The sequence below is a fragment of the Eubalaena glacialis genome, chromosome 13 (genome assembly GCF_028564815.1).
Source record: "Eubalaena glacialis isolate mEubGla1 chromosome 13, mEubGla1.1.hap2.+ XY, whole genome shotgun sequence".
NCBI lineage: Eukaryota > Metazoa > Chordata > Mammalia > Artiodactyla > Balaenidae > Eubalaena > Eubalaena glacialis.
This window is the reverse complement of record NC_083728.1, coordinates 91,842,449-91,862,034: the sequence shown is the minus strand read 5'-3', so window position 1 is coordinate 91,862,034 and position 19,586 is coordinate 91,842,449. Positions and strand designations below refer to the sequence as shown.

The window sequence follows — 19,586 nt, the reverse complement described above, 5'->3', positions numbered from 1 at the left end:
GCACTTGGGTCTGTTTCTGAACTGTTTATTCTGTTCTATTAGTCTGGCTCTTCATGCACTAACTCTACACTGTTTAATTATAGAGGCTTTAAAATTTGTTTTAATGTCTGGTAAGGTCTTCCCAATCCCCACCAACATACACGCATGCGCACACACACACACGCATGCACACACACACACACACACGCACACACACACAAACACACGCATGCACGCACACACACACACAAACACACAAACACACGCATGCACACACACACGCATGCACACACACGCATGCACACACACACACGCACACACACACAAACACGCATGCACGCACACACACACACACGCACACACGCATGCACACACACACAAACACACGCATGCACGCACACACACACAAACACACAAACACACGCATGCACACACACACACGCATGCACACACACACGCACGCACACACAAACACACGCATGCACACACACAAACACACGCATGCACACACACGCATGCACACACACACACGCATGCACACACACGCATGCACGCACGCACACACACGCACACACACACGCATGCACGCACACACACACGCATGCACACACACACGCACGCACACACACACACACGCATGCACACACACACGCATGCACGCGCACACACACGCATGCACACACACGCATGCACGCACACACACACGCATGCACACACACACAAACACACGCATGCACACACACACACACACACACACACGCATGCATGCACGTGCACTGCTTTACTCTCCTTGCTGTTGTCTTATGATGTCTAGTCTTTCTATCCAAGAACATGATACGTCTTTGCATTTGTTTAAATCTACTTTTGTCAGCTCTTTTCTTCCTGGCAAAAGCACTGGGCTATCTATTCCGACCTTCACTCTGCTCCCAAAAAGGCAGGCAAACTGAGGGGCCATCAGCGTGCCTCAAAAACTGTGATTGGAAAAGTATGGACTGTGCACCAGCGGCCCTGGCCCCCCTTTTTCTTGCCCCCCTTTCCTAGCTCTGTGGTCCTGGGCATATTTAACTTCTGCTCAAGCCCCAGCATCCTCGTCTGTAAAACAGGGTCAGTAGTGCTGTTGCAAGATGGTCGGGAGGATTAATCAATGTATGTACGTTTTGTTACATTTTCTGACTCTGTTGCTGGCATATGAGATCACAGTTGATATTTGAATTTGTTTTTTAATTTAATGAACTCTCCTGTGTTCTAAGTGCTTTTACAAACATTAACTCATTTCATCCTCTTACTGACCGCGAGGAGGCTGCTGGGACCCACTCCTGCAGGCAAGACCCGAGGGACTCAGTGACGTCCGCGGACCACATGGCTTGAGCGGCCTGGCCCCTGGTCCACACCTGAGGCCGCAGCTGTGCCACCACCCAGCCTGGTGTGAGCGCCTCGCGGCCAGAAGCTTGGAGAATCTCTTGTTAGTCTGTTAATTCTTCTGTAGTTTTCTGTAAAGAAGTCACATCACCTGCTGCTAGCGACAGTTTTATTTCTTCCTTTGAAACCTTTCTTTCTCTTTTCTGTTTCTTTTTATTTATTGTTCTTAATGGGAGGGCTAGATCGTCCTGTATCATGTTGAATTGGAGCAGCGTTAGAACAACCTTTGTTTTATTACTAACTTTAAAGAAATTCTTTTAAGATTTTATTATCAAGTGTGACATTTACGACTCTTACGGGAGGTTTTGTGTGGGATTCTTGAGGCTTTGTTTTTGCAGCTAGCTTGTATTGGGTTCAGACGATGCTTTTCTAATCCTGGTTTGCTAGGAGGGTTTTTTTTGCGTTTTTTTAGGATTAAAAAATCATAAAGAAGTTTAATTTTGTCAAACTGTTCTTTGCATCTACTGAGTTGTTCATGGTTTTTCTTCTTTCATCTGTTGGTGAGATGATTTATGTTGATATTCTAATGTTCTCCCGTCCCTGTGTTCCTGAGATAAACACAATTTGATGTTTATTTTGTTTGGTTCAGTTTGGGTTTAAGATTTTTGTATTCATGTTCATAAGTGAACTTGGCTTTTCTGGTTGTTGGTTTGGCTTTTAAGACCAAGAGTTCACTTTCTCACCAGTTTTCATAAATAAAGCTGTGATTGCTCTGAGGGGAGCTGAGAGGGAGGGGTCCTGATGCCCTGGCCTTGCTGGCACAGACAGGAGCCTCGTGACCATCTTCCTAAGGTAGCCGGCATTCTTCATCCCAGCCGCGGGTCAGTGCAGATTCCGGGACACACCAGCGCTCAGACCCCCTTCGTCAGCATTTCCGGGCGTGGGGTCCGTCCTGTTTGTATGTACCTTCCCAGGTGACACAGGGGGTTGAAAAGGTACCATGTCTGCTGCTCTGGTCCTGCCTCGGGGGTCCCGTGCATGGGGCCTGGAGTAGGACGTGTCAGTGATCCGGCCCCTGCCCACGTCTCTTTCCAGAGGTTCCAAGGCTCCGTTCCCCAGGGAGGATGATCTGGGCAGGCTCCGTGCCTTTCCCCAGAGGTGGCCGTGCCCCTTCCCCAGGCCTGCACCTGGTGTCTCAGAGCGGCCAGGGCGGTGCAGGTCCATGGCACGGGGCCCGCGGGCGATGGCACAGACTCCTGCGGGTGTGCAGCTCCTGGGCTGCTGTGCTCACAGCTAGCTCACCGCCAGCCTGTAGCCATTTCTTACAAGTTTGAGATTGCCCTGAAGTTCATTTTTACCTTTCACCTTGAAAGTATTTCAAAACCACAGAAAAGTTGCAAGAATACTACAAAGAATGACCCTTCACCCAGACACCCTATCCAAGTTTCATCAGTTGTCCCCATATGTCCTCGGTAGCAAAAGGATCCAGTCCAGGACCACGCATTGCACCTGGCTGTCCTGTCTCTCCATCCCCCTCACCTGGATTAGTTCCTCGGCCATTCCGGTCATTTCATGACCTTGACAGTTTCAGAGATCACAGGCCATTCATCTCCTAGGATATCCCTCAATTTGGATGTGTATATTTCTTCATGATTAGACCCAGATTATGCGTTTTTGGTCAGAATGTCACAGAAGTGATGCTGATTTCTTCACACTGTGTCTTGTTGGGTTTAACATGATATCGAAATGCCCCATCTTTGGTGGAGTTAATTTTGCTCACTCGATTAAAATGGAGTCCACCAGGTTTTGTCCACTGTAAAGTTACTTTTCTCCCTTTCACGATGAGTAAGTATTTTGTGGGGAGATACTTCAAGATTATGTGAAAATCTCATTCTCCTTTCCACTCACATCCCTAGTTTGTCACTCACCGATTATGTTTTGCCAGAATTAAGTAGTATAATGAGGCACCCACTTGTGAGCTTTCTAATTCAATCATCTCTTGTACATTTATTGATTGGACTTTTATTGTTAAAAAACAAAAGAGCTTTCTCTTCTCACTTATTTATTCATTTATTTGTTTATATCCATGTGGACTCATGGATTCCTATTTTATGTAACAGATTGCAATCCATTGCTGTCATTATTTATGTTGATGATCAAACTTTCCTACATTTGACCAGTGGGAGGCCCTCCAGCCAGCATCTGTGTTCTTTGCACATGTTCCAGTTACTGGGAGTACCTCCTTACTTTCTGGCACAAGATGTTCTTGGATTATCTTATTCTTTTACCTTCCTTCCCAGCCATTCTCCAAGGAAACTTGGATCCTTTCAGTGGAGAGTGGTATTTAGAAACCAAGATCTGGGCACTAGATGTGCTCCTTGCTCCTAGGGTGTCATTGCTCCCAGGCCCTCTCAGTGCACAGAGCCAGGAGACACACGTGCTCACGTGCATGCAGGTCTGCATCCAGGTCTGTCTCCATATCTGTCTGCATACACTGAGAAGCATTAGTTGACACCAGCACCTCCAAATACAATTCAGTGCCATCCATTTACTCAGGCTACCCCCTTTCCACATTTATACTAGCCCTACTTTGCTCCCAGTATTCTCATTCTGTTTACTTACTTGCTGAATCCCCCATATGTGGCCAGTCCTTTGAGCTGAGTGGACACCTTCTTTGCACAGGTCCTGACTAAGCTCCTTTGCCTTGAGCTTCTGGAAGGAAGGAGGAAGGCTGCCCTAAAACTTTTAAATTGCAAACTTAAGTTATCAAAATCTAAAGTTAATCATTATCTCTATCTTCCTCCCAATGGTACAGGATTCTAAAATTCCTTAATTCCAAGTCATACTTGTTATCGTGTCCAGTATTCACTTCTACCTTGTTTCCTATATCCGCAAAGGCTACGATGACGATTACCATCTCTTCTTATAGTCAGTGCTTGCTTAGATTTCACGGCGAGTTTGGCTGCGGCTTCACTTCCCACTCTGTTGGCCTCCAGGCATGGACCTTGCTTCCCCATGCGCCCAGCCATGCATCTGTTATGCGTCTGTTACACTCTGTCCAGCTCTGCTCTGGCTTTGGGGTCGGAGGCTTTTCGGGTTAGCTAGTCTGCCATATCTCCAGAACTGGAAGTCCCTTTAAAATAGTCTTTCTAAAATATTTTAACGTTAACTCAGCAAGTCTAAAAATTCTGGTAGTGGTGCAGACAGTTGGAACTTCAAAACCAAAAAGGTAATTTTTTTTCCTGAAACTCGTTATTTGAACCATTTGTGTTTCAATACTCCTAGAGAGTAAATGTTCATCTATAAAAAGCAGCTTAGTTCCAAACCCCAGGGGTGAGGGTTACAGACGTTTCCTGGCCAAGAGGAGACTAGAGGATGTGTCGAGCATTTCGTCACTCGGTGGGTAGGGGCCCGAGCCGATCCCGTGCCAGAGCTGACACGCACGCGGCCCCTGTAGCGACTCCTCCTGCCACGTGGACGAGGTGCCCCTTTCCTCCATCCTCTGCCCTGACTCCACCGACAGACTGCTACCTGGTTTATGTTGTACTAATCCATTCTCTCGGTCAAATTCATTGGAACTGGTTTTCAATCATATACTAAGTTATCCCAAGAAAATATCACGATGATGTGGCAAAGGTTAGCATGAATAGCCATTCGGGGGCAAACGAATCCTGCTTTTATTTGTGAACGGTTCCTACTAACCTCGAAGGCATATTACAGCAGGGTGTCCATTCAAAAATCAATGAATGGGCATCTCTTTAAGGGCCTTGAAAGGCACTTCATTGCTAGGCCAGTGTTCAGTTATCTGCAGACTCAAGGCAGAACGTACTCCGACCCGCCCCCATCATCTCCTAAAACACACGTGGCCCCATGCAGGTAGAGAACAGACCTGCGGCCTCTGAGAGAGATCTTTCCTTGTGCCACCCTCCTGGCCTTCATCACATTCCATGCATCGTCCTCTGACGCACCCCCAGGAGGGGCCACGGACAAGGTCCCTGAGGACATGTGGTACGAAGAACGACACTGTCAGTGACACAAAGACAGTGCAGGCTTTGGGGCCAGAAAGACCGGACCTTGAACCCCAGCTCTGCCCCTCCCATTCAGGTCCTTCAGCTGTAGAACAGGAATGATGGCACCTGTCTTGCAGGCTGCCGGAGCACTAGAACATTTGGTTACATTTATGTGTCTAAGATGTGCGTGGCTCTGCGTTCTGTAGGCACGAGGTACTTTACAAGTAAAATCTCCTCTGAGAAGCGCGTCAGCCCCTCAGGGCAGTGGGAGGTCATGTCCATGTCATGTGGTCCCCCAGGAAGCCTCAGTGCACCACCGCTGCTTCTCTGAGGGTGTCTTGGCACATTGCTGGTCCAGGCAGTCTCCAACCTTCCTAGACTCAACACGATGGGGCCCTAGAGACCGTGACTGGCATAGGTGACGTCTTCTGGAATATTCCACACCTAATTCCCTTCACATGGATGCAAGCCACGCCCAGGCAGGCGCTCTGTGCTGCAGTGCAGTCCCAGCGTTCGCTCACCCAGTGTCTCGCCCAAGAAGTGGTTGTCGCCTCCTGCCCCGTGCCTGGCCGCGGGCTGGGATCCTCGGAGGAGTGAGGGTCAGGGGCACCCAGGCCAGCAGGAAGTCGGCCACTTAGCGATTAATCACGTAGAAAGTGGGGAGGTGATTATAGAGGTTTGCTTAGGGTGCTGGCGGACGCTGAGGAAGGGGGGACAGAGTCCTTCAGGTGGCCGTAGAGGCCCACGAAGGGGGTGACATCTGAGCCCCATCCCCAGGGACCTCGACAGTTAGCCAGGGCAGGGGACAGCTGAGCGGCCCCCGCGAGCGAGGATTGGGCTCCTGCCGAAACGTTCTGTGGCGGGACGGCGTTTGCTTTCCTCCCCTCCGATCCACGTCTTTGCAGAAAAGTTTCCTTTGAATCCTGACCGTTTGTTGAAGTGCGCTGAGGAGGCTGTATTCTTGGAGTTGTCGTCAGTGGATTATGGAATCAAAGACCCTCATCATTGGAGGGGCCCCTTGAAAGGCCCTGTGATAAGCTGATGCTCAGACGTGGGTTAAAATTTTAAATAGCGGCTTTTACGTGTATTTCTGGTTCCGTAATGCTTTGCTTAATTAGTAACCTTTGACTGTAGAGTGAGCAAAACCTCTCCTCCCACACTTTCATGGCGTGCCGTAAAGGGGGAGATCGCAAATGCGCCGTGTTTTCCTTCGCTCCTGCTTGCCGGCCCGGTGCGTCTGGGAGCCCCGCCGTTCGCAGCTGTTGGCTGTGTCTAATAGCCAAGATAGCACCCGGGCTTCTCCAAAGGCTGCTCTGAGCAAGGTTTTCTGTAAGGAAGATGCTGGTGGTAGCACTTGGGTGCAGATAAAACTGGTTCCATCCCAAAATGGAAAGAAAAAAGAAAAAGCCCATTTCGTGCTTATTTGCGCATAATAGTAGCCATTTTCTTAACAGGCACTGTTTCAGGGAGTGTTATGGGCTAATAAAACGCAGCGCGGGCTGCTGAGCGCTGGTCTCTAGGTAACTACAGAGCCGCGGAGGTGGCGGGCCAGTGCCCAGGAGCCGCGGGCGAGGGGCTCACAGATGCCCGAGGTGGCCCAGCAGTGACTGCGGCGGTGGCATTTGGAGACACACCTTCCGCGGAGAACTTGGGGTGCGGGGTGGAGTGACGCTCTGTCTCCCAAGTACACGTCCCCCCAAGGGACCGGATCAGGGTCTGAAGAGTGGAAGGCCGGGCTTTGTTTCCTTTTCTTTTTGCTGACGTGCTCCCCCGAGAGAAAGCTTTCGGGGTGTATGGGGCCCCGTGTTTCCCCGTCAGCCCCTGGTCCAGGCGTCTCCCAGTAAATCTCTCCTGGCGCTGAGTTCTCGGGAAAACATGGTCTTGGCAGGTGTGTGTCCACTTTCTTTTGTCACGGTTGAGGCCCAGGCCGCTGGGCTTGCAGCCAGCGCGCTGCCTGGGGGTTCCGGGCTGGGAGCCCTTCCTGCCCCTCCGAGGCCTCATCTGCTCCATCCACGCCTGCACCCGCTCCCCACGTGCCGAGGGCCGGGGGGTTCCAGCCCTGAGCTGACCCCTGGGTGCCCCCGTCTCCAGCGCGGAGGCAAGAGGGCCTCACGGAAGAAACAGGGCACCGGAACCTCACGGCAAGTGAGGGAGAAGCCGACAGCCGTGGGCCTCCGGGGAGGCTCCGTTCACGACCCTCCTTTAGAACGAGGGCAGGAGGTGCCCACGTCGGGGGAGCAGCTCTCTGAAATGTTGCTCTCAGCGGTCCATTTGGCTGTGTGTGCGTTCCCAGGGGTTTTTTCTCTTTAACAGTCCATGAAAGTGTTAAATAGCAAGTTGGGAAACATCGAGGCTTAGGAAGATCGGAGGTTCCCCGGAATAAGGTACTCAGATGCCCGGCTCTGCCCGGGATCATCCAGTGTTCTGTCCTCAGCTGGGCCCGGCTGTTCGCAGGATGGGACCCGCTGGGACCTGCCGGGAAGTGCGTGGCCCCAGGAAGGCTGGGGAGGGACAGGCTGACCAGCGAAGACGGTGCCACAGCGGAAACCGGGCACGCCAGGGAGGAGCCATCCTCAGCACGAGGCTGCCAAGGGCACAGGGACGGGGACCTGGCACACAGAACGAGTCCTGCGGCCTCTCCTGGCCTCGCTCCCTCGGGAGAACGTTGGGAGAGTAACAACGCCTTGGGAGCCTCAGCGCCGGACTCACACTTATTAAGCACTTAATAAACACAGCACGTAATAAAAATATTGAAGTCAAGGCAAATGTTTGGACTCAAAGAGAGCTGCTTGAGTAGCTGTGGCTCCGAGGAAGGACTGTCCTTGCACTGGGAGTGTCCCTGGGACAGACCTGTGGAGACAGCGCAGGGTTCAGCCCCGGGAAATACTGCCGAGCCAAGCCGACCGCCAGGCCAGCCCCAGTCTGAGCCCGCCAAGGACAGCGACCTGCTGGTGCTCAGGACGGGAGGTGCTGGAGTTCCATGCGGGTCTCCGGTCAGGACCAAGGTGGGCCGCGTGCCCGGTGGGGGCGGTGTGGGGGCCGCTTGGGAGGAGCAGCTTGTGCAGCCAGAAGCCAGCCGGGCGTCCAGCTGCTGGCGGGAGAGCTTAGTCACACGGAACCAAAACCATCCCGCATCCAGCCGTCCCTGGTCCCCTTTCCCAGTAGAGACTTTCCGTCCTTTGTTTATGTATCTTCTACCTCTGACGGTGTGCTCCGTCTCTGGCAGGGTCACAGGCCAGGTGCTTTTTATCTCATCACTTCGAGGTCTGGAGTTGGGGATTTCTGACTGCTAATTATCTCTCCTCCTTCCCTCGTTATGGGTGGATATTAGGGCTGTTTGTGGCCCTTTTGATAAGTATCTGTCAGCATTTCAATGGTAATAAGCCTTGACTGTGGTTGAATTTCTTTTTCATAACAGGACGAAAAAGAGTGACATTTTTTCTGAACAGTCTGTCACGGATGCATAAGAGGGCTGTCACTTCTCTGATGGCTCCTTCAACAATGGCCCAGCCATCTGGGTAAATCTGCCGAGACGGGCTTCAGCTCTGTTCTGCTGTAATGCCTCTGCCTGAGCGCTTAGGTACTGAGGGGATAGGGGACAGTGAAATATACACCTGGATATTTCAGAATGTTTATTGTTTGCTTGATTGTCCATAATAACACCCTTACGATGACTTTTCTCTTTTATTTCTCAACTTGCATAGGAAATCTGTTCAAGATGAACGGTTTGAAGTGGCTTTTTTGTTCATTAGTCTGTCAGATCCTTTTAGGTCCTATTATGGGACTTTTAAAAATAACACAGGAGAAGAAAATACTGCAGCGTAAGTGACAACTCAAGTACAACCGAGGGATGCGTTTTACTACAAATGTCATTTTCAAGAAATAGAGGTCAATGCACATATAAATCACAACTGTCAAACTAAATTAAATTTTACGAGAGTAATATTTTCCTGTTGTTTTTGAGGACCGCTCAAATTCTTCCATCCTAATTCTCTTGTTGGAATTTTAGATTTGCCTATGTGTTTCATTTTTCCAGTCATTAGGTTTTATACTTGTTTCATTTAGTCATACATTCATCCAGCAAACATTTAAGCATCTACTGTCATATAGGTTTCAGGATTCATGGTACATACTAGATTACAAAGATGGAAAGCTTTTAGTCCCCACCTCCAGAAGCTCACAATTTGGGGGGAAATGTGGGAGGGACGATTGAGATGTAATGTAATAATCAGTAAACATGAGGCTTGTGAGAATTGTTATAAAAAATGTTGCCAAGACAGTATCAGAAAGAAAATGAGTAACAGAATAGGGCAATCAAGGAGGGCTCCATGTAGGAGGTGAACTTTAAGTTGGGCCTTGAAGGCTGCACAGTATTTTGATGGGGAGCAGGACATTCCAAGCAGAGAGAATAGCAGAGTGAAAGGCATGGCACCTGCTGTTTTAAAATGTGAATTTCATTTCTATACAGGTAGAGTGAGGCCAATGGATCAGGAGACAACTCCCTGTAAAGATCATTTGTTACTCACAGATCCCGAGAGGAGGGAGCACGTGATGCCAGGCAGGGCCACACGAGGAAGCACCAGGGTCTTCCAGGAGGCAGAGGGGGGCAGTGTGGACCAGAGACTTCACTGCAGTTTCCGTGGAAGGAGTGGACAAGGCAGGGTGGGCAGGCTGAGGACTGGCTAGTCTGGATCATTCCAGCAGGCTGTGGGGTACCTGCCCTGGGTGATGAGGGCAGGGAGACAGTGGTCCAGAGTGTGGGAGCCCCATGGAGGAAGGGGTGGGGTGAGGGCTCTGGGTTGGTTGGTTTGCATTGGAAAAGTGTGCTCACGGGTGAGTTGTCTGTTATCTCTAGGACCCGGCGGCCCTGGGAGGGGCAGTCCCAGCTGGGTCAGCAAGGCCCCGGATGTCAGGGCATGAACTACAGAAGCTAGAACTGTGGTTGATACATGCGTGGTGAGGGCTGAGCAGCTGCGTGGCCGGGCCATGTGTGAGCAGGTGGTGATGGCAGCTGAGACCGGAGGGGAGGCAGGAGCCGGTGTGAGCAGCCTGCAGCGCCTTTACTAAGGGTGGAGTTTGTTTCTGTCTGAAAACGTCGGCGAGAACCTGCATCTCCTGGTCTCTGAGCATATGTGCCAGGGTGTCCCGGCACTCCCCACGCTTCACCCCAGCAGAGTCTCCCGTCGGACCTTCACTTCAGAGCCCCAAGGCCAGGTCCCCGCATCACACGAGCATGTGTCGGGCCGGTTCTGGTGTTCCAGTCCCTTTCCCGACCCTCCACGCACACCCCACTCTGTGAGTGATGGGGCCCAATCCTCGCCAGCACTGCAGGATCTTAGAAAGTGGCACGAAATCCCGCCACGGGGTGCAGGAAGGCGTGGGCAGTCCTGTTTGTCCTTGAGAGGGTTCGTGTCTGACGGGAGAGAAGGGACAGACACAAATGCCGTCCCCCCAGCATTTGTGACAGACACGGAGGAGGCCAGCTTCGCTTTCGAGGTGAGCAGGAGCCGGGGGTCTGGGGTCCCGTGGCAGGACTGGGAGACCGCGGCTGGAGGGCGGGCAGGGTGCCGAGACCGGCCCTGAGCCGCCCGGCGTCGTGGAGCAGCTCTTGGGTGCGGGGCTTGGGCCAGGTACAGTGGGCCCACAGACTCGAGGAAGGCAGGCCCCCAGGGGCCCCCAGTGCAGGGACAGTCGTGCGTCCACAAGTGGCTTCCAGGAGAAGCCTCTTCTTGGGTGGGGGAGGACTTTATGAAAAAACTGGTTCCTAGAAGGATATTTCAGGGGGGATGTGAATAAGGTGGCAAAAACCCAGGCGCGCGTGGGGGGAGGTAAGACTGGGGGGTTGGCCTCGAGTCTGCGGACAGTGAGGGCCGTTCAGTGGAGCCTGGGCCGGCGGGTAAAGCCATGTGCCATCTGAACTGGATGATGACCCGGTCTCTCACTTTATGGCCGCAACAGGTGAGGCCCAGAAATTTCGGAGGCCTGTGCGTTGTGGGCATGGTAGGCTGGGCTGTGTATGGTGACCGATGGGGAAGGGAGTCCTTCCCGAGGTCCACAGCCAGGGGCTCCATTTGACCTGTGACTTTCTAGCTGCTCATCAGGGAAGCGGACTCGCTAGGCCGGCGGCCACGACTGGACCCGAGGGCAGGCTAGCCGGCAGCCCTGAACCTTTGGTCTGTTTTAAGGAAGAGAGGCTTTTCCAAGAGATGTCATTCTTTTCTTTTAAGTCACTGAGCTTGACTATCCAAATAGTTCAAGCGACCGGTCAGGAGCTTCTAAACTGGGGTCCCGTCAGTGAAATCAAGGGAAGGTAGAGAGGCCGAGGGGCCTCCCAGCATCGGGCGGGGGGAGGGAGGGGGAGCGGGCATCGGAGGTGAGGCCCTGGCTCAGGGGCTGGAAGCAGGAACGTCCTGCCGGCGGTCAGGAGGCACCAAGGCCGCGCCGGGGGCTGAGACGTCCTCATGGAGGGACGCCAAATGCCAGGAGGAAGGAGAACACTGCCGAGAGAAGAAAGGAGGGGCCGGGACAGACCCGGGAGAGACGTTGTTTAGGGGTCACTGCGGGCAAAGGAGGAAGCAGAGGAGAGGTGGCTGGAAAGCCAGAGGGGACCAGGAGTACCCAGGGTCACAGACCCAGGAGAGCAGCATTTGAGATCGAGGGAGACCAAATGGCCATTTCACATCCTCCTGCTTCTGAAGATAAGAAGAGCGTTAAATAGTTAAAAAGTAAATGAATAAGCAACTGGCAAGGTGCTGAGGAGGAGCGGGGAGGGCGGGGATCCGGCTTCCGGCTGTTCCGGAGCAGGAAGCCTCCGCACGAGCTGACGTCAGTCAGTGCCAGGGGCGCCCCGCCCGCCCCCGCCGGCTCACGAGGGTCGCAGGCTGTCCGGACGCTTCGGGAACCGGCCTCCAGCCCTGTCCACCCTGAGTCCCCTCCTGGCCCCATCTGTCCGGGGCTCCCTGGGAGGCTCCACTGGCTCAGGCATGGGGACACAGCTCAGAACCCGAGGGGACTCGGGAGCTGAGCAGGTGGCTCGGCAGGCAGGTTTTCCTGCTGACTCCAGGGTTTGGCAGGTTTCCGTAGGGTGGATTCTCGGAGCATCTTTTCCCCCCTCCTTAGCTCTGGATGAAAGGAGAGCTGCTGCCTCCCGCCCTCCCCGGCCTGCTGCGCCTCTCCCTGCGCAGCTGCGGGGCCGCATGCTTCCTCTCCGCTTGCAGTTACCTTGTGCACGAGGCTAACGCCTGCCCTCTGAGTGGCCACTGATCCCCGGCCTCCGGGTGCTGAGCTCAGCGTGGCAACTGCGGCCGTGGCAACTCGGGCCCTGATGGAAAAACCACTTGGCAAGGCTGGCGGGGTCTGGGACCCCAGGAATTAAAAGAGCAGGCGTGTCCGAAGGCGCCAAGTGCAGGCCGGCCGTGGGAGCTGCGGCCCAGAGCCCTCCCGTGGAGGTGGGCGGTGGGGCAGCCTCCCCTGGGCTTTAGCAGAGGACAGCGGGCTCCCCGGTGGGTCCTAATGACCACCCCACGCTGAGTGACATTTGAAATGTGTGGCATTTCTGCTCTTGTAATAAGTATTGTAAAGTGCTGTTGGTTAGCGTTAAAAGAAAGAGAAGGAAAAAAATGTGTTAAAATCCCAGCCTCCCCACGGAGCTCTGGTTTGTTTTATCTTTAAAGAATCCTGACACATTCTCTGCCCAGAGCATCGTTAGGGAGCGGCCGCTTGCTTCTAGAAAGTCCGTCGTGGTGATGGTCTTGAAATCCAACCAGAGAGCCCCGAGGAGCCCAGCAGAGATCAGAGGACTCCTCTTCCTCACTGAGAAGGATCCTGTCTCTTTAGATCCAAATGTAAACCTTTTATTATAGAAATGTAACCCCCGCCGCCGCCGAGGTCTAGAACTACAATCGTGTTTTCAGTAGTAATTTGTTTCTGGAGCTCAGTGCCAGGCAGCCCGTTTGCAGTACTGCCTTGGAAGTCACACACGTGTTTGTCTGTGTATTCATTCGTGTATTAAACCAACAGGTCGGGCCCTGAGTCTGGGCTGGACCCTGGGGGAGGTGCTGGGGCTTCAGTGGCGAGTCAGACCCTGAACCCACCTCGGGGGCTCGTGGGACAAGTGACAGCAAGCGTGGCAGACGCGTCGGGAGGAGGCGGAAGACACACCGCGTGCCCTGTGGCGGGACGCGGGCAGGGTACGTCGCGTGGTAAACACGTAGATTTTGGGCCAGGGGGTCTCTGCTGCAGCTTCACGACTCCACTGTGAGAGGATGAAAGTGGGGCCAGCCGTACACAAACCGGTGAGCAAGGCCGTGTGCCAGTGAAACTTTATTTACAAAGCAGGAGGTGGGCCGGGTTCGGCCCGCGGGCCGGAGGCTGCAGGCGCCAGCCAGAGCTAGAGCCTTGCTGAATAAGTCTGCCTAAGGCTCCTCTGCCTTAAGGAGTCTGACCGTGTCTGACTTACTGTTAGGGTTTGGCCCAGACCCTGTAAAGTGAGGCGCAAGCCTGTAGAAGCCGCAGACCCACAGGTTGCCGCTGTGCTGCCCTTCTAACCCGTTTCACGTCTCGTGTCGCTGTCTCCTTGCGGCCTCCTTCCTTGCACTGACTCAGACTCCGCCTCGGGTGCTCTCCTCTGAACCACCTTCGCACCTGCTGGTTCCCTCGTCCATGAGCAACGTAAATCTTCGACACGCGCTGTGTGTTTGCATGAGAACTGGGCATGATCAGCCCTGCACTGGGGCACGTGGAAGGTGCCGGCACAGCACAGAATTAGCACATGGCCTTCTGGCGGCCGGGGTCGGGGGGCGGGATAGTGGGGGGCGAGGGGGTCCCGTTCATGGAGGCTTCCCAAGGGCCTGGTGCTGCCCAGACCCGGAGGAGCTTGCCGGCTGCGTGGAGGAGGAGCAGAGGGCTGGGTGTGTTTTGCGGAGGTTCGGGCGTCTGGGACTATATGATGCCATGAGGTCCTGACGGCTGGGCCCGCAGGGAGAGTGGCAGGCGGGGTCCGCGGAGCCATGCGGCACCCACCTGAGCCCCCGGAATGTGGCCTCCATTCAAATCCAGGTCTTTTAAAAAGGAGCCAGAGCACTGCTGGGGGCAGGGGTTGTGACCTCGGGTGTCCCCGCCCTACACTTGTAGGTTACACTCATCAGAGCAAAAACCCCACAGCCAACCCGCAGCCCCTTCTGTGGGGTCCCGCGCTGAGGACGTGGAGAGCTGGCCCCCTCGGTGCAGGGCCCTGGACTCGGGCCGCACCCGCCCGATGTCACTTCAATGGCTCACTGCTTTGCTGACTCCCGGGCTCATTACCCGCTCTGACCTCCTGCCATATGTTTTTGGCTGGTCATCCCATATTTTATTTTGATGCTTTCTAACCGAGGTGAAATCCTGATAAACATAAAGTGAACCGTGTTAGCGTGTACGGTTCACGAGTTAGCGCCTCTGCAACATGCACCCACCCCCTCCGTCTAGTTCCGAAATCTTTCCCGGGCTCCCCGCCACCCCCCGTGCCCGTCAGGCTGCCACTCCCCTTCCCCACCTCCCCCAGCCCCTGGCGCCCACCAGTCTGCATTCTGTGTCTATGGATTTACCTATTCTGCATATTTTATGAAATGGAATCATACAGTACGTGGCCTTTGGGGTCTGACCTCTCTCTCAGCACCACGCTTTCGAGGCCCGCCCACGCTGTAGCGGGTGTCAGTGCCCCCCTCCTTTCCTGGGCTGAGTAGTGCCATCCTGTGGCTGCACCGCGGTTTGCTTCTCCATCATCCCTTGATGGGCACTCGTGCTGCTTCTTCCCTTGGCTGCTGTGAGCAGAGCGGCCGTGAACGTGTGTGTACAAGGACTTGTGAGAGAACCAGTTTGCACTTCTTCTGGGTGTAGACGCAGCAGTGAGACTGCTGGGTCGTGTGGTGATTCTAGGTTTTTGAGGAGCTGCAAGCCATTTTCACGTGTTTAGTCAGGGGTATTTGGAGTTTTGCGTTCAGTTTCTTGGGGACTCATGCCGCCCGGCCCCGTGTTTGCCGTCCCCCTCTCGTCCTCCGCGTCCGTTTCTCCAGTTTACCAAGGTCGTTTGAATTCTCGCGCCACCCTCCCATGACCACCTGCCAGCCTGGTTTCTCTGCAGACTTTATGAGCACGTTTCCCGTGCTGTCCGTGGCGTCATTTCCGAAGTGTTACAGGCACGGGGCCCTGGCCGACCTGCCTCGACGCCGCCTATTTGGCCTGATGCTCTCCGCACTCACAGCCTTCCCTCTGCAGGTCTCCCCTGGGCCCCCAGACCCCCAGAGCCTGCACAGGCCCCGAGCCTGCCTGGGACAGGGATGCAGGGACCTGCAGCGAACTCAGAGGCTTCCCTGGCTGGTGGTGACTCGTGTCCCCCGTTGTTCTCTCGCTGGGACAGGCCCCGGGGCTCTGCAGGGCGGCGTGAGTGGGGCGGAGAGACTGGGGCAGGCAGAATTAGAAGCTGCCTCAGGAGGGGGCGAGAATCACGAGAGGTGTGGCTCGGGGGCAGGCTGGGTGGTCCTGGAAGGGTCAGAGCCACGTGAAAATACCTCCAGGGCAGCCGACTGGACGGGAAGTTCACGGACGGGAATGAAATCAGCAGGAGGCGGATCACTGGGCAGGACCAGAGGGCAGGCAGGGCGCCCCACGTGGAAAGGGGTCAGCCGTGCCCCGAGGCGGGTCTTTACCACCTCAGCTGGTTCCCAGGGCAGCAGCGAGTCCCCTGCAGAAGGACCTCCAGTGTCCCGGCCAGCGGCGGTGTCTTTGGTGTGTGTTTGGGCAGAAGGGGTCAAGGTGGGAGCGGGAAAGGCTGAGCCCCCTGCTCGGCTGCAGTGGAAACGGCTCTGAACCCTCCGTGAGGACACCCGGCCACCCAGGTCCCGTGGGGTCCTGGGCAGGTCTTCTCTGACGAGTTATCCCCTCAGCAGGAATGAAGGCCCCGATGGCCAGGTCCTCTCCTGCACCCGCGGTCTCAGAGCACTCGGGCAGTTGTGCCCAGGTCCTGACTGTGAGCTGGTGACTGAAACCCCCCAGACCCAGTGGCAGGGACAGAGGAGCCCACGTCTCAGAGGCACACGTTGGAGGTGTGCACACACAGGACTCAACTCGCCCCACTCGTGGGGGACACTGGGCGGCCGCACGTACGTGAACGGCAGCCTCCGCCCTGTGTCGTCCAGCCGGTCCCAAGACCTCCCTTCCCCAGGTTGGAGCCATCGGCGACGAGGAGGAGTGGGTCACCCTCTACGAGGAGGAGAATGAGCCTGACGCCCAGACGCTGGAGATCCCAAACCTCACGCCCTACACTCATTACAGGTGAGAGCGGCAGGCCATGAACACCACACGAGGAAGGGGGCGCCCCCCACAGGTGGCCCCTGTGTGCGGTAGTGAAACCTAGCTGCATGAGGGTAAGCGAGACATTTCCAGGTGGCCATAACAGTAAATTGAACCTTTCGGGGCACGAGACACGGTCGAGTGTTATTCCAGGGAGATGGTACCCGATGCGAGGTCAGCCACGTCCCTGCCACCAACGTCGCTGGCCAGGCAGCCAGCAGCATGGCTGGTATATTAGGCTTAGTAGCCAAGACCCACATGGTTGGAGATGTGGTGCTTTTCTTTACAAAACTCCACGACCTCTGTGTACACAAAGCAGATGTCCTCAGAATACCATCTGCTTCCCCCTCCCCGCCCAGGACTAGCACTTAATGTGCCGTTTAACCTTTGCTTCTTGATCCTGAAACGTCTCCAGGCAGTAAATCCTTGGCCTAAACAAAGGGTAGGGTGATCATGGGCTCTTAGAGACATCGTGACTTCCCATAAGGTCACTGAAGGAGGTGGAATTTCCAATTATCACCAGATGCTGAGTTTGATAAAGTCACTGTTCTGCCAGGATGGATACATTTCATAAGATCGGGGAACAAAAGACTAAGAATGACTAATTCAGGGAGTAAAAGGTGAAATTACATCTTTGCGAAGAACACTTTCTCAGTACAATACCAAACTTAGGGTTTTTTAAAAAAAACCTAATGAGAGATGCTGTTTAACTTACATTCATTTTAACATCCTTCCTAAGATTAGAGCAGATGAATCAAGATACACTTGTTTTTAGAGAAAAACATTCAGCATAAAATGACCTGTTGGGATGCAAGACTTGCGATGTGAAATTAGTATAAGCTGTATAGTTATTTCAAAGATCAGAAAGTGTGATTAGAGATCAGTGTCCCTGTCTTAAAATCACGTAAATTTAGGAAGCCCCTATAATTAATATGTGTGTCTACTTAGGATATTTTTCTGGTGTATAAGTTCAATTCACATAGTTGTACATATTAATAAAGAAGAGATAAAAACTGAGAACATTAACATCGACTTTAAAGAACATCTAATTCCACCCTCGTTTTATAGATAAGGAAAAAGGCAAGTCAACAATGGGGTGAGAGTCGCAGGGTGTGGATTCTGGGGCCGTTTCTCCTCTCCGAACCAACAGAGAATGGGTTGCAGGACACCCTTGGTCATTAAGAGACACTGGAATTTCAAAGCTGTCATCTGGTAGTGACATTCTGACATTCCACTTCCATTAAAGAGCTACTTGAGCTCTAATCCCCTGGTCTCGCCCTAAACTTGAACCAGCCAAGGGCATCTGATGGCACAGATTCTGGCCACGTAACCCATCCAGTCATGCTTCCCTTGGAACGGGAAATTGCTGAGTTGCGGTGCATTTACCGTTCTGTGGAGGCTTTTAGGGAAAGAGGCCATATATGTAATTCACATTTTTAATGAAACCAGGTGGAAAGAGCGCGGCCTTGAGCAATGGCCTCTGTGACACGGGCAGACACATATCTGCCCCCGCCCACCCCATACCCCCGGAAGCTGTGGGCGGGTTTCCATCTTTCCACATTACCTCTTGTGCAGAGTAACTCCGGTCGTTGGCTTTGCTTCCAGGTTCCGAATGAGGCAGGTGAACGTCGTCGGTGCCAGCCCCTTCAGTCAGTCCTCCCGGGTCATCCAGACCCTGCAGGCCCCCCCGGACGTGGCCCCCACCAGCATCACCGTCCGAACCGCAAGCGAGACCAGCCTGCGGCTCCGCTGGGTGGTGAGTTGGGAGGCGGGGGGCCTGCGTGGGAGCCCAGAGCTTAGTCATTTCCTACTCTTGCCTTGTCCTGGTCAAAACTAATCTCATCATTAAACCAGGAAGTATTGCATTTTACAGTCGGTGTTGGATCTCAGACCAGCCCCGGCTGTCTTATTAATTAGTAGCATGACTCACTGGCTTCTTGGAACTGAGGAATATTCTTTGGGGAGGAAAGCTGATGGCCCTACAGGCTGAACCTGTTAGTCCTTAAGCCAGGATGACACGGAACCAATACTCAGTATTTGTAAGAGAGCCAGGTTGATATTGAATCAGAACATTTCCCCACAAAATTAAGCTGAAATGTATTAAAAGAAATTATGTCCAGCCAAAGTTACTGACAGGACTCCATTTAATTAACAGAAGAAAAGTTCCAGGGGAAAGTAGAATAAAGGTCCTAAGAATATTCACCCCAGAATATCTTTTCCGTGGACTTGGCCCCCTAAGACAGGCCCATGCATGGGGACCCTCGTGGGGGGCGGCTCCAAGACCTTGGCTCACCGCGGACTGTTGTCCACTTCCAGCCGCTGCCCGACTCACAGTACAATGGGAACCCCGAGTCCGTGGGCTACAGAGTTACGTGCTGGCGCCCCGACCTCCCGTCCACTGTGCTGGCCCAAGTCATCAGCGACCGGCTGGAGAGGGAGCTCACGGTCGAGGGGCTGGAGGAATGGACAGAGTACGAGCTGCAGATGCAGGCCTTCAACGCCATCGGGGCCGGGCCCTGGAGCGAGGCCGTCCGGGGCCGGACACGGGAGTCAGGTGAGACGAGGGCTCGCCGGGCCCTCCCCGTGTCTCCCTGGAGACCGAGCTGAGCGTCCTCAGTGTCACTGGCATCTCGCTGGCTCGTCCCCCACTCCCCTGCCAGGTCTGTGTTGACACTTTCCTGAGTAATTAGGTCCAACTGCATTAGAGCCCATGACGCTGCTTTGAAATTGATGATGAATTCTACCAGGGGCTAGACTTGCATTATTATCTTTTTAATTAGGGGTAATTCTCACCACCAATGACGAAAAGTAGGAGTGTACAGAGACTCCAAGGAGATCTTTATAATGCAAGGTGTTCGGGACCTCCTCCTGATAAAGTCATGCGTGTGATGTGTTGAGTCTCCCCTGCGC

General features: G+C 53.8%; 1 protein-coding gene across 1 annotated transcript in view; it reads left to right on the top strand.

Annotated features, from left to right (window-relative positions):
- The window catches only part of SDK1 (sidekick cell adhesion molecule 1), a 182,814-nt gene that overhangs the window by 56,680 nt on the left and 106,548 nt on the right, over positions 1-19,586 (top strand). The window contains exons 10-12 of the mRNA XM_061207928.1: positions 16,549-16,658; positions 18,282-18,432; positions 18,993-19,230. Coding sequence (XP_061063911.1) covers positions 16,549-16,658; positions 18,282-18,432; positions 18,993-19,230 — 499 coding nt within the window. The remainder of the gene's footprint in view (positions 1-16,548; positions 16,659-18,281; positions 18,433-18,992; positions 19,231-19,586) is intronic.